This window comes from Eriocheir sinensis, unplaced genomic scaffold (assembly GCF_024679095.1).
Source record: "Eriocheir sinensis breed Jianghai 21 unplaced genomic scaffold, ASM2467909v1 Scaffold507, whole genome shotgun sequence".
Classification (NCBI taxonomy): Eukaryota; Metazoa; Arthropoda; class Malacostraca; order Decapoda; family Varunidae; genus Eriocheir; species Eriocheir sinensis.
The window spans coordinates 288,190-300,919 of NW_026111840.1; the positions used below are offsets into that span (position 1 = coordinate 288,190).

At 43.0% G+C, this 12,730-nt stretch overlaps 1 protein-coding gene across 1 annotated transcript; it reads right to left on the minus strand.

Annotated features, from left to right (window-relative positions):
* Positions 1-5,337: 5,337 nt before the first annotated feature.
* LOC126992837 (protein Wnt-2-like) lies at positions 5,338-12,435 on the minus strand. Its single transcript, XM_050851664.1, has 6 exons — positions 12,188-12,435; positions 9,599-9,767; positions 9,203-9,302; positions 8,117-8,253; positions 6,660-6,831; positions 5,338-6,390 (listed from the first exon to the last, which is right to left on the minus strand). Exons 1-5 carry the CDS (start codon positions 12,312-12,314, stop codon positions 6,717-6,719), a joined length of 648 nt encoding a protein of 215 aa, XP_050707621.1. The 5' UTR covers positions 12,315-12,435; the 3' UTR covers positions 5,338-6,390; positions 6,660-6,716.
* Between the last annotated feature and the right edge of the window lie 295 nt (positions 12,436-12,730).

The window sequence follows — 12,730 nt, forward strand, 5'->3', positions numbered from 1 at the left end:
TGTTTTATTTTATAATTGTTCCAGTTCTTCTCCAGAGCCACTGACCTTTTTTTTTTTGTTAATCTTAGACCTACTCATATATTCCTTACCAATTTTTGTCACATAAGTAGCAACACTCCACTATCCCTATGCTCAGGGAAATGGCTTATTAAATCAATTTGTATAATCAGAATTTCTAATTAATGTGACTGGAGGAAATATAAGAAAAGCAAATGGCAAACTGACTAATGTTCCTGGAAATATACCCATGATCAGTGGCAGTAAACAAATGAAACAGAAAACCTGATGGAGTACAAAGATTAGGAAGAAAACTACGTAGATGACAGAGCTGGGATAACTGAGCTTAAAATTGTCTGACATCTGATCTAAATCTAGCATGGACAAGCTGGAAGAACAGCAGAAACATGAACACAACCAGTAGACTGGGCATTGGCAGATACCAGTTGTTTGCTCTTGTGAATGTCACAAATAATATGGAAGAGGTAGTTACGTACGTAAAGAATTTACCTACATGGAATTGTACAACAGTCAGGGTGGCCAAGAGGAAGGTGGCGAGTATGTTTTGCTGTATTTGGAAAGTCCCAGTGTAACTGTAGATGAGTAAATAAAGAAAACGAAATGTGTGGGAGTAAATCATGATGAGAAGACCTTATAATTAGTTCAGAAATTCCTATACTTGAGTTTAATAAAGTAGCTCAAGTATATACAAAAGGCTTTCAGAATCAGAATTCCCAAAGCCTGAATAAATGTTGGTGGGCAGGAACACATTCACATAAAGGCTGTGTACCGTGCGGGTTACCCAAAGTCTACTTCCCACGGTCTCCTGAATGTGTGTGCCTGTGTTAAAAACTCAGCCCACCTAGCTGTTCATCCTCCCTTTCAGGATGCTTGATAAATGGAAACCTGGGGAAGGTAAACTCTGGTTTTCATCATATTCATTCTCTAACCAATCATCAGGTTCTGTGTTGTTCCTCCACAACTACTGTTGCTATAGTCTTACTGAATTATTTTGAAAAAAAAAATATCAAGGAGATTACACAGTTTGAAAGTATTCAGGTCTGAAGATAAATATGAAGAAAACTAATGACCCTCCTTCAAAGCCTGTATGCCGTCAGTATTACTAGGAATACAGTCACCAGGAGTGACATGCAGCAATACTTGTATTTATAATAGTTTCACTAACAAAAATACACTCAAAAGGCCCTTGTTTGGGAACTATGACAAACTGCAACATATTGTTTTTAAGTTACCATTTGCAAAGGTTAAGGAGTCAAATATTATTAGTTATTGCCCTCTGACTGGTCCGTCTAATACTTAATGGCCCATATAATTATAAATGATCAGACGGGATGGCCCAGGCTAGGCACATCTGTGGTGTTGTAAACAATTATTAAGGTTGCGTCACCACACTAATAAATTTGATAACATTGTCGTGTTCAAAATTCGAGCCAATTAACTTACGGTGCAACTGTGCCAAATTTGACCTGTCCAGCCCACTCCTGAGTCCTGACCCCCGGATTGCCACTCAAGTGTCGGTCCCTGGCAACAAGTACCTAACCATCTAGTTACTATCCTCTGGGAATAAACATGCATTGTACGGGATAGAAGGCCAGCAGTGCATGTCAATATGTCATATGCCAAGACCCAAACAGGTAAACAGCAATCACGATGCTAACTTTGGTCCGTGTCGCAGTAAAGATTCCACTGTTCCAAAATGTCCCTGCCTAGACACACGACCCAGCTGGCCTATTCATACGAACGAAATGCAGCCCATGATCAGGATCACTGATAACCCAGGGCAATGACTAGTTAACTATCTCCCTCCCTCGATACACCTTCATAATGGCTGCTCAGCATTTCATGCAAATGAAGATAATGAACAATAAGCAAAATATATACTAGGGTAAAAATCTTATTCTTTGTGTAATTAGATTTATATATTAATATTTTCACCTGGTTAGGTCTACCTATTTATCAGTCTACCTACCTATAGAAAATCCACTTCCATACGTTTGTGTGTGTGTGTGTGTGTGTGTGTGTGTGTGTGTGTGTGTGTGTGTGTGTGTGTGTGTGTTAAGCAGTGACAATCACTAACCTGCAGCAACTGCTGGATCATTCAGTCCAGCCTGGCTGTCGTTCAGACATCCAAGAGAGTGTCTGTTAAGCCTCTCGTCTGCTGGTGGTATATAAAAAAGTATATACCTGTGTGATATACCTATGTGGAGAAAAGGAATAGCCTATATGCTAGACAATCCTTCCAGGCTGTGTTATTGTATAAAAAACATTTATTCTAGAAAGGTTTTATTTTATGGTGTTTTTCACACACCATTTATAAATGAAAAGCATATTCAGGAAATAAAATATACTGACAAGGAAAGGGTAACAGCGTGGCAACAAATCGACTCACTGGGGCCTCGCCCGCTGCACCCCGACATCTGAGCCAAGGAGGCTTGCCTACCCTTGATATAAACCGTTCACTGACGCACCGCTGAGCTACAGTCACCAGTCTCACACACACACACACACACACACACACACACACACATCGATGTACGGGACACGACGGTCTGTTAGTGTCCAGGGAATGTCTTAAACTCACCCATATGTCTGCATCCCTAATTAATTAAGTCTCGTTGTGGTGTTTTTTGCTTTATTTTTGAGCACATATCGGCAGCAAAATGATGGAAGAGGTGCCACTCACCCATGCGGTCAGCAAATTATGATGGGCCGGGAGGGAGGACTACAGTTTAACGCAAAGCCAGGCACATTACCTCGCCAGTGCATCTGCAAGACTGTGGTCTGTTAACTGCAAGGATACTACATAGTCCCCATGCTTGGATGTAGAGCCTTCTAGAATTCTTGATTACCAGACATCTAGCAACTACCCACGAACCGAAGTTTCAACCACTGGTTCAGTTTCCCGTTCGCCGCAAGGCATCTCGCGTAGTGACTTGTCTGGGTGTTGTTATTAGGCTCTCAGTCGCCTGGAGAGGTGCCACAACACAGCAAATGATCGTACTGGATCTCTCAGTGTGTGTTCAGAAGAGGAAACAAAGGCTGCTTGAATATGGAAATTAGCCCTCTGCGAGGTTCCTTCCTTATCGCCCTTGTACCGGTGTGTGTGTAAGGGGGGGGGGGGGTGTAAGGACTGAATGGAGGATGTTGCCGTCTGACGATCATTAGAATGTTAATCTATTAACATTGTGCCAAGAAAGAGATTGACAAATATCCTAATATACAAAGTTCAAATATTAAAGTCGAACTATAGTGAACGGATAAGATATTTTCGAGAATAAGGCTTGTCAGCGTGAAGCGTGATGTTTTCTTATTAACATATAGACTACCTATTAAGTAAACTACTGGATTCATTCATATTATTTAACGGTTAATAACACCATCCGGCGTGCCTCGTTCCGCTGATTTACTGATTGAATAGTCAACATTCATTACTGTTGGCTTGTTAGGTATTTGGCTGGAACAGTTGCCATGACAACATAACGTCATATATAGACTGTGTGTGTGTGTGTGTGTGTGTGTGTGTGTGTGTGTGTGTGTGTGTGTGCCACGCACGCCAAACAAGCCTGATTGAGAATGACACGTGTAGAAAAGCTTAAAAATTCGGACACTTGAATCTTAGTCATGCGTACTTTTTCAATCTGTGCTAACATTGTCAAATCTTATCAAAAACATCTAAATACAAATATAATTATTCAAACATATTAGCGTCCACCTGAATTCGATTAGCATTGAATATTCTATAACAAAGATCAAGTGCTGCGTGACTGTCACGGTGACTGCACAGGATGCTTCATAATGAAAAAAACGCTCGTAACTCACCTGCTGGAAGCTGAAGGGCATGACGCGGGTGTCGGAGGAGCCGCCGCCCCGCCTGGAGCCGCGGTGCCGCCTCGCCGCTCGTCTCGTCGGTAATGAAGATTTACTTCCTCGTGAAGCGGTGCTCCAGGCCTGGGTCGAGCACCGATTCGAAAGTGTCAGTTGAACCCATAAAGAAAATTAGCCAGCTGTTTCTATTTTTAACTTTAATGCCCATCTTAGGTCCTCCCCTCCCATACACATACTCGTACATAAAAATGCCTTCCTGTGTGTTCAGACGTTCCCAGAATTATTGAGTAAGCGGCAAGGAGCACCTGATAGCTATGAGTATAAGAGAGAGAGAGAGAGAGAGAGAGAGAGAGAGAGAGAGAGAGAGAGAGAGAGAGAGAGAGAGAGAGAGAATTATCCGTAATTGGCACAATAACATCATCTCAGGGCGCCTCCAAGCACACACACACACACACACACACACACACACACACACACACACACAGTCATATCCATGCGCCCTGAGGGGAGGGTGAGGGGGCCCCCATTCCGCCTCTTAATTGTGCGGCGAGTATAGTTACTTATAATTATAGTTAAATGGTTAGTTTAATAGATAGTTCAATAGTTAGTTTGTTAGATCGTTAGATGGTTAATTACTAGAAGTTAGTTAGTTAGGTAGTTAGGTAGGTAGACACTAGGAGATTCAAGGGAGTATACGCTACAGCTGAGCCTGGCCGCGGTGCTCATCTCCTCATTGGCTTCTGGGCTTGTGGTATATATAAACCACAGTTTACCTTCTCCAGGTTTCTCCAGGTAAGTACTCATTTGTCGACCAGCCAGAAAAGGAGGGCAAACAGCAGGCTGGGCTGGGCGTCGATTACTTAGGCCGGGATTCGAACCCAGGCCCTCAGATTAGTAGTCAAGCATTTTAACCAATTCACCACGAAGGCACCGATCACAGCTTTATTACAAGTGCATTACTGCATAAGAAAGATGTATTTCATGTGTATATATATATATATATATATATATATATATATATATATATATATATATATATATATATATATATATATATATATATATATATATATATATATATATATATATATATATATATAGGCTATATATATATATATATATATATATAAACTTCAATGAGGACAGCTTACATGTAGCACGCTCGTGGGTGTTATGGGCATCACAGCAAGGTTTGTAGTTTCCAAGTTATCTCAGCTCGCCAGAGGAAAAATAACAGTCGTAGAAAACTGGTTGCCCCGTCCGTCATGCCCGTGAAGCTGCAACCTGTGGTTTGTGACGCAATTATGAGGCCACATCTAAGTGTAAATACAGTTGTTTGCCGAATATCAGCCTTTTGTATGACATATCGAAACAATGAACGTATGTATTTGTCATATAATAAAATTCTAAATATAGCAAAGATCTCACTTCATCCCTGAAATGACGAGGACCATGGAAATATTGCTGCAGTCGGACGGGCGGACACACACACACACACACACACACACACACACACACACACACACAGGGCAGTAGATGTGTTTCTAAAGTCGGGATGTGTTTAGAATATATTAGTCGGTCTGTCAGAAATGTCGCTCCACCGGCGGTCACTCGTGGTGACAGCAAAAGACGTTATCTAAGGGAGTCACAAAGGGATATCACAAGAGTATTAATAAAAGATCTAGATATACCATTTTCATGTAAATATTGTAAAAAACATATGTAAAAGCTCTTCTTTCTGCCTTGCAGTTTGTGCAGAGACTGTTTAGGCTCCGTCATGGCAAAGCGTTGATATGCAAATATTCTCACAGCACTTGATAAATCTCAAGACAGATCACTGATTACGAATATCCAAATTGTTTATATAGCTCGTAAAAGTGTTAGTCAGACTACTCGCAACTGGTGTTCCGTCAACAGCTGCCTCAGGAGTAAGCGTTGTGTTGGCCGCCGCTACATGGAGGGCGTGTGTTGGTTTATGCTTCGCTACCAGGTCAGAGGAGACACCAGCACCTAATGTCGTCTGACAAAACACAGACCCGTGCAGATCACATAGGGAGGTACAAGGCAGTCGTTCTTGTTGAGGGTTGGCTGGTGTGGATCCTTAGCTGGACACCCACTGATGGTGCAGAAAGCCTATCACCTTTGTTCGTGTCTGCGCATCAGGGGAGAAGAGAACATTGATGGTGGCGTCCATGTTGTAAACACGCGGGCCACCTAGCACAGCGTTTCAGGCAATGCCATCCATTACGGAGTGTTTGTACGACGTCACCGCTCAGAGATGTCTCGCAGTCACTGAAGAACCTTGTCGATGCTGAACGAAACTATGTCCCTCGCGCCCTCCAATGAAGAATCTCTGCCGTGAGAGCACAGCCTCGCCGCCTCCCGCTACGGACGGTCACTTGCAGTTGTTCTCCTCGGTGTCCTCCATGCAGGTGTGGCACTGCACGTAACAACACCAGTGAAACTTGCAGTTGCAGTGCCATGTGCGTGTGTACTGGTGAGTGTTGTACCCGCGGCCGCAGCACAGCAGGTCACAGCCACCTGGCCCTGATGATGAAGAGGAGCAGTGAAAGTCTGACCGATACTCTGTAACTCTAACTCTGTAACCATCACTTTGTAACGGTGCACTGTGCTGGGAATTTATAAAAAAAGCTCTGCTGGGTCACAATTATTGAGTCGCATTATGTCGAATTTTATTGCATACAGCCCCTAGGAGTTCGGCAGGAAACTAGCAACAACATTGATGATTACGCTTAAAGGTGTGGAGAAACAAACACTGTAAAATGCAAGTAAATTTTGAGGTCGCAGTATATTACCTGACGAAGTTCTGTTGCATTTGCGACCCATGGTGCCCAGCGAACCCACCGCGGGATTCATCTGGCAGTAGTTGGGACTCCTTTCCAAGTGCACGAGATGAAACTTGCGGGGCCGTCGAGCTCTTCTCCTGACCCTCTCCAGACGCAGGTGAGGCGTGGATCTTCTCCGGCCCTGAGCAAATAAGGAGAATCACTTTTGCAATGAAAAATTCGTTGCTGTTCCACCTCACCACTGGCGACATATGTGGCTTCCTGTAATGCTATCAATATCAATGTATGTAGGTGGGAGAGTATTATTATTATTATTATTATTATTATTATTATTACTATTATTATTATTACTATTATTATTACTATTATTATTATTATTATTATTATTATTATTATTATTATTATTATTATTATTATTATTATTATTATTATTACTATTATTACTATTATTATTATTATTATTATTATTATTATTATTATTATTATTATTATTATTATTATTATTATTACTATTATTATTATTACTATTACTATTATTATTATTATTATTATTATTATTATTATTATTATTATTATTATTATTATTATTATTATTATTATTACTATTATTATTATTATTATTATTATTATTATTATTATTATTATTATTATTATTATTATTACTATTATTATTATTACTATTATTATTATTATTATTATTATTATTATTATTATTATTATTATTATTATTATTATTATTATTATTATTATTATTATTATTATTATTATTATTATTATTATTATTATTACTATTATTATTATTACTATTATTATTATTATTATTATTATTATTATTATTATTATTATTATTATTATTATTATTATTATTATTATTATTATTATTATTATTATTATTATTATTATTATTATTATTATTATTACTATTATTATTATTATTATTATTATTATTATTATTATTATTATTATTATTATTATTATTATTATTATTATTATTATTATTATTATTATTATTATTATTATTATTATTATTATTACTATTATTATTATTACTATTATTATTATTATTATTATTATTATTATTATTATTATTATTATTATTATTATTATTATTATTATTATTATTATTATTATTATTATTATTATTATTAGTAGTAGTAGTAGTAGTAGTAGTAGTAGTAGTAGTAGGAGGAGGAGGAGGAGGAAGAGGAGACATGGAAACATGGAAACATGGACGAGCAGGCAGCAGAAAGCCTATTGGCTCATTAAGGGACTGCCTGCTTTCAGTGATTTAATCAATTCATCAGCCATAGGAGTGGGTTACGGGAAGGATTAAAGCACTTCTGGAGGAGGAGGAGGAGGAGGAGGAGGATAATGATAAGAAGAAGAGGATGAAGAGAAGATGAAGAGGGAGAGGAGGTGAATGGAAGGGGAAGGGGGTGGAGAATGCCTTATGCACTGAGACGGACTTGGCCTTCCTGTACTTGTGGAAGAGGTGCTTCCCGATGAAGGTGAAGGGCGGGAGGGTCTTCCAGCAGGTCTTGACGGTGCAGGAGCCCGACACGCCGTGGCACTTGCACTCCGTCCTCATCCCGCTCCGCACCGCCTGGGGGCAAGACGCGGGTTAGTACTTCACGCCAACATGGGGACACGGCACCCCCTTGGCACCCCTGGAGCTGCACTCCCCCCTTCCACCACCGCCCCATAGAAAAGGAAGTGTTATCCATTTCGCGATGATTGTAGTAATGAAAAAAAATGATAGCAATAATAATAATAATAACAATATGTAATAATAATAATAATATTATTATTATTATTATTATTATTATTATTATTATGTGTGTGTGTATTATTATCATTATCTTTATTAGCAGGTGTTGTTATTGGTGGTGGTGGTGATGGCGGTGATGGTTCTGCTGTCGCTGCTGTCCTTGCTTCTGCTACTCTTGTTATACTGATAGAGCAGCCGTCAGGATGAAAGGCAGCTATACAATCGTTCTATTCATAAGCGGGTGCATACGCTATAGCTGCGCGTGCTGCGGTGCTCATCTCTGTACCTTTGGCCTTTTGAGTCTGTGTTAAGTAAGAACCCAATACCCCGGGACACGGGCCAATGTGATATCCGGGATTGCCACAGCTTACCTTCCCCAGGTTTCCCCAGGTACCAATTTATCGACCAGCCCGGAAGGGAGGATGAACAGCTGGGTGAGCTGCACGCCGACTGCCCGGGCCAGGATTCGAATCCAGGCCCGTGGATTCGTAGCCAGGCGCGCTGACCACTGCTCCACGGATGCGCATATTATTCTTAGCAGCAATATTAATATGCTCAAAAGGAAAAGTATTAAGAAAATAGTGCTAGAAGAGAGATAACTAAAGTACCTTTAGTAACAATTATTACACTTCTAACAGCCGCATGTGCAAAGGAAAAAATTGGGGATCAGTGGGAGCAGGGACAAGTAGGACAACAATATGCAAATTTTCTAAGCAAGAACAGTTTCTGGTGAGCATGCACGGAGCCGCCGCTGCCTTGTGGAGGCGGCGCCCTGGACACTAACCCTGCGTCCCGCCCGGTTGTTGTGCAGGTTCATGAGGGCGCGGCCGTCCCCCTCCACCTCGCGGGCGTCCAGGAACTTCTTCGCGAACCTGACCCCGAACCTGCAAGCGGCCGGGAGGAGGAAGGAACAAGGGGCCGATGAGTATGGGGCTGCGTGCGTAACTTGTTGAATCTGTCTCATTATTGTGAGTGTTGGTATATCAGTATTTGGGTGTCCTGTGTATGAAAGTACGCTGTTTGGTGTACATGCACACGTAAGCTTGCTTCATTCTGAATGCCCGCGTTTATCATCTTTCATATATGTTGTATTGGGGCATGCATTGACAGTAAGTCTGTGATATATATGTCCAGGAGAATGAAGAGTTCAAACAGGACATTCTTAACATGCACCTCTCACCTAATGTCGGCGCTGCAGCCGCCCCATTTCCACCCGGAAGAACTGTACCGCCCTCGCCTGCGGTCGTCACAGCCAAAGGTGGAGATGTTGCCACGGGAGCAGGCGGTCGTGACGCTGTGGGTGACTCCCGCGCTGGTCACCGAGTACGTGTAGGCGGCCTCGCGGCTCCCTGTGGATACCAGTGAGAGGATTGGTGAGGGAGAACAGGTGAGGGCCTTCAGAGGTGCACCATCGCTCACCGCACTGAACTGTTCCTATTTGTCAATAACTAACCTGACATCCATTAATATTTTTGTTTTTTAGAGGCATAGCTGTCATAATTCACAAGAGATTAATACACTAGGAACTTTCCTTTGTTGAGAAAAAAAATGTCAAGGAAGCCTTCAGCCATCCAGGTAACCACACCAAGAAGTCATTGTATATTCTTTTCCGTAGACCAACACAACTGAGTTACGACAAATCAGATCATGTTCGCTGTTACTTATTTATGAATTCCTGAAAAAACTAATTAACATCAAGACAATTATTTGATTCCAAGACATTCTTTGCGTGTAATGCGGCGTTCGGAAGAAGCGGGTGAAGGACTGCTGCCCCAGGCCACCGGTGCGGCAATAACCCAGCAATGCCACATTCAAGGGCGGCCTGTCTGCGTGTGTCTGCCTTTTTCGTCATAATCACCGGGCGGCCCCTCGATGGTGATGTCCCGAGGGCTGATGGCGGGAGCAGCAGCACTGAAGAGTTCTGTGGCGTTATGTTTAACGTCTTGCCTCCACGAGATTATATCCCGAAAATGACCCACAGTTTGCTGCCTGCACTTTATGTCAGGCATGTATGGCGTTGCAAAATCACAGAAGTCATGTGAGGTATTCTCGTCACAGATTTCATGCGGATACTTGCTGATGGGCCGTTACAACGCCAGAAAACGGGCACACAGATAAAGAAACCCAACCGGTTCTGGCACCAGCGCTACGAGTGATTTAGATATAAAATTGTAGGGGACGCGTGGCTGGTGGGGCTGAGGCCGGCCATTAAGGGGGTGACTGGGCTTGCTGGGGAGGGGGAGGAGGCGGCCTACAGCATGATTGACGGGCGGCCACTTCTGATGCTCACCCAACTAGCTCCTTCAAGGCATGACATTTATTACTAATAAATTTTACTTTCGGTGCAATGATGGCCACGCTGACCACACACTGGCTCCCTCCCCTCAGAGATGGGTGTGGCCAGCGCTGGCGGATGTCGAGAGTGAACTCAGAAAGACCCAGTATTTATATATTTTGCATCTTACGAATGCTGTAAAAGTTGTCTGATAATGTGAAAACATACATGAACTTTAGCGTTCATAATTAATGTGTTCAGTTAATGTGCATCTGCCACTGAAAGAGGAGCTGCGCCCCCAGCACAAACTACGCCACCGGGCGGATGGCAGGGCGGGTGTTTTCTTGTCCCCGGCCATACAGGCTTCGTGATGCGACAAATGATCTGGTTCAGTCCGGGGCCCCATCCTGCCCTGCTCAACTCACTCCCCTTGGTTTTTGTAAGATAATGTCCGCGGGCAGCGAGCCTCATTGGTGGCTTTTGTGCCAGATTCCCTCCGTTAGAAAAGGATCATCCAGGAGAATGTACCGTAACTGATTGTTAAGACTGGAGGCACAAAAGACTTTCTTCATTGACTGTCCACAACGCTTTCACAACGAGGGGGTGCAGGCCAGTCCCTGAATAGTGAACATGTCACGCAGTAAATCGGTCTGCAGATCATCTTCGAGAGGAGTTTTGAGCAAGTTGAAAGTTACATGAACACGGACACGTAGTTGGTAAACACTCATAAGAATCCTGCTCATCTTGTAGGAAGGTTTACGAGAAGAGTGTTGTTCGGTGAAGAAATATGGCAAGCTGACCATGTCCTGGGGGGATCTTAACAGGCTAATGGACCTTTGAATTGGGTTTAGAGAACAAAAATGACAATCGGTACAAAACGAGGATTACATGCTATTACGTAAACAAATAGAGCTGAGGGCAAAGAAGGAGATAAGTAGGGGGAACAGGGGCTCAGGCAGGGAGCAGTGAAAGAGACGTGAAAAGGAACGGTGCGCACGTGTTGAGGGGACGAAGCAACCCTTGTGGGGCGCTGTGTGCTCACCCTTGCCCGGCGGCGGGAGAATAATGGGGACACGGTCGCTGAGAGCCTCTGGGAGCGGGGATGGCTTGCTGGTATGTCGCAAGGGTTAATCCCATGCTCAAGTGCGGAGAAAGGTTACATATACCTTCCCCTCCACGACAGCCTAATGGTCAGGGATGCAATGCAGTACGTGCAGCTCGGGCTACTTTAAGAGGTTCATCTGGAGTTTTAGAAGCCCAGAAACATGAATGACTATATCGTCTTACTCTTATATTATGATTATTACATATGATCCTGAGCGACAGAAGTACAAGTAACATCCTGACGAGTGAGAACGAGGGTGTTACTGTCACGGTGCTCGCTTCCATCTTTGTGTTAGTAAGTGCCATACAAGCTGCATAATATCAATCAATGTCTGAAATGTGAAGTTTAGAAAAGCATGGATGAAACCTCGCCAGCCATTATTAACTGACCCACAAGAACGATGTGGCCGAACGCGCTGCTGCTGGTAGACGCCAGGGAACAGTTCCACCGATGATGCTGGAACTGCCGCTGGCACTCTCGCAGGCCCGCCCTCGCACCTTCACTGATGGCCACCATGGCGTCAGGCGCCCGCGTACAGATGCGGCTCTGGCGGGGCGTGAGGCCGGGCACCCGCGAGCACAGCAGGTGGGCGCCAAGGACCCCCGCTGACGACACCGTCCTGGGGGAAAGGAAAGATGGGGTGAGGGGGAGGCAGATTAAGTATACGTTAGTGTTGGGACGACCTGCAATGCATCATGATGTGAAGCGCCACCACACACGAACTTACGCCACACGACTCTACGCACTATGTCATTGTCCGAACCTTTTCAAACCATGTATGGGCTACCATGTACTTCCCCAGACCAGCCTTGCGTCCCGATACACCCATGACAAAAACGAGTATGCAGACACTGACATTACTCGTCATCGTCTGGCGCATTGCTACCATCATCCCAACCTCCACATTGCCTGTTTCGGAATATCGACGTCGA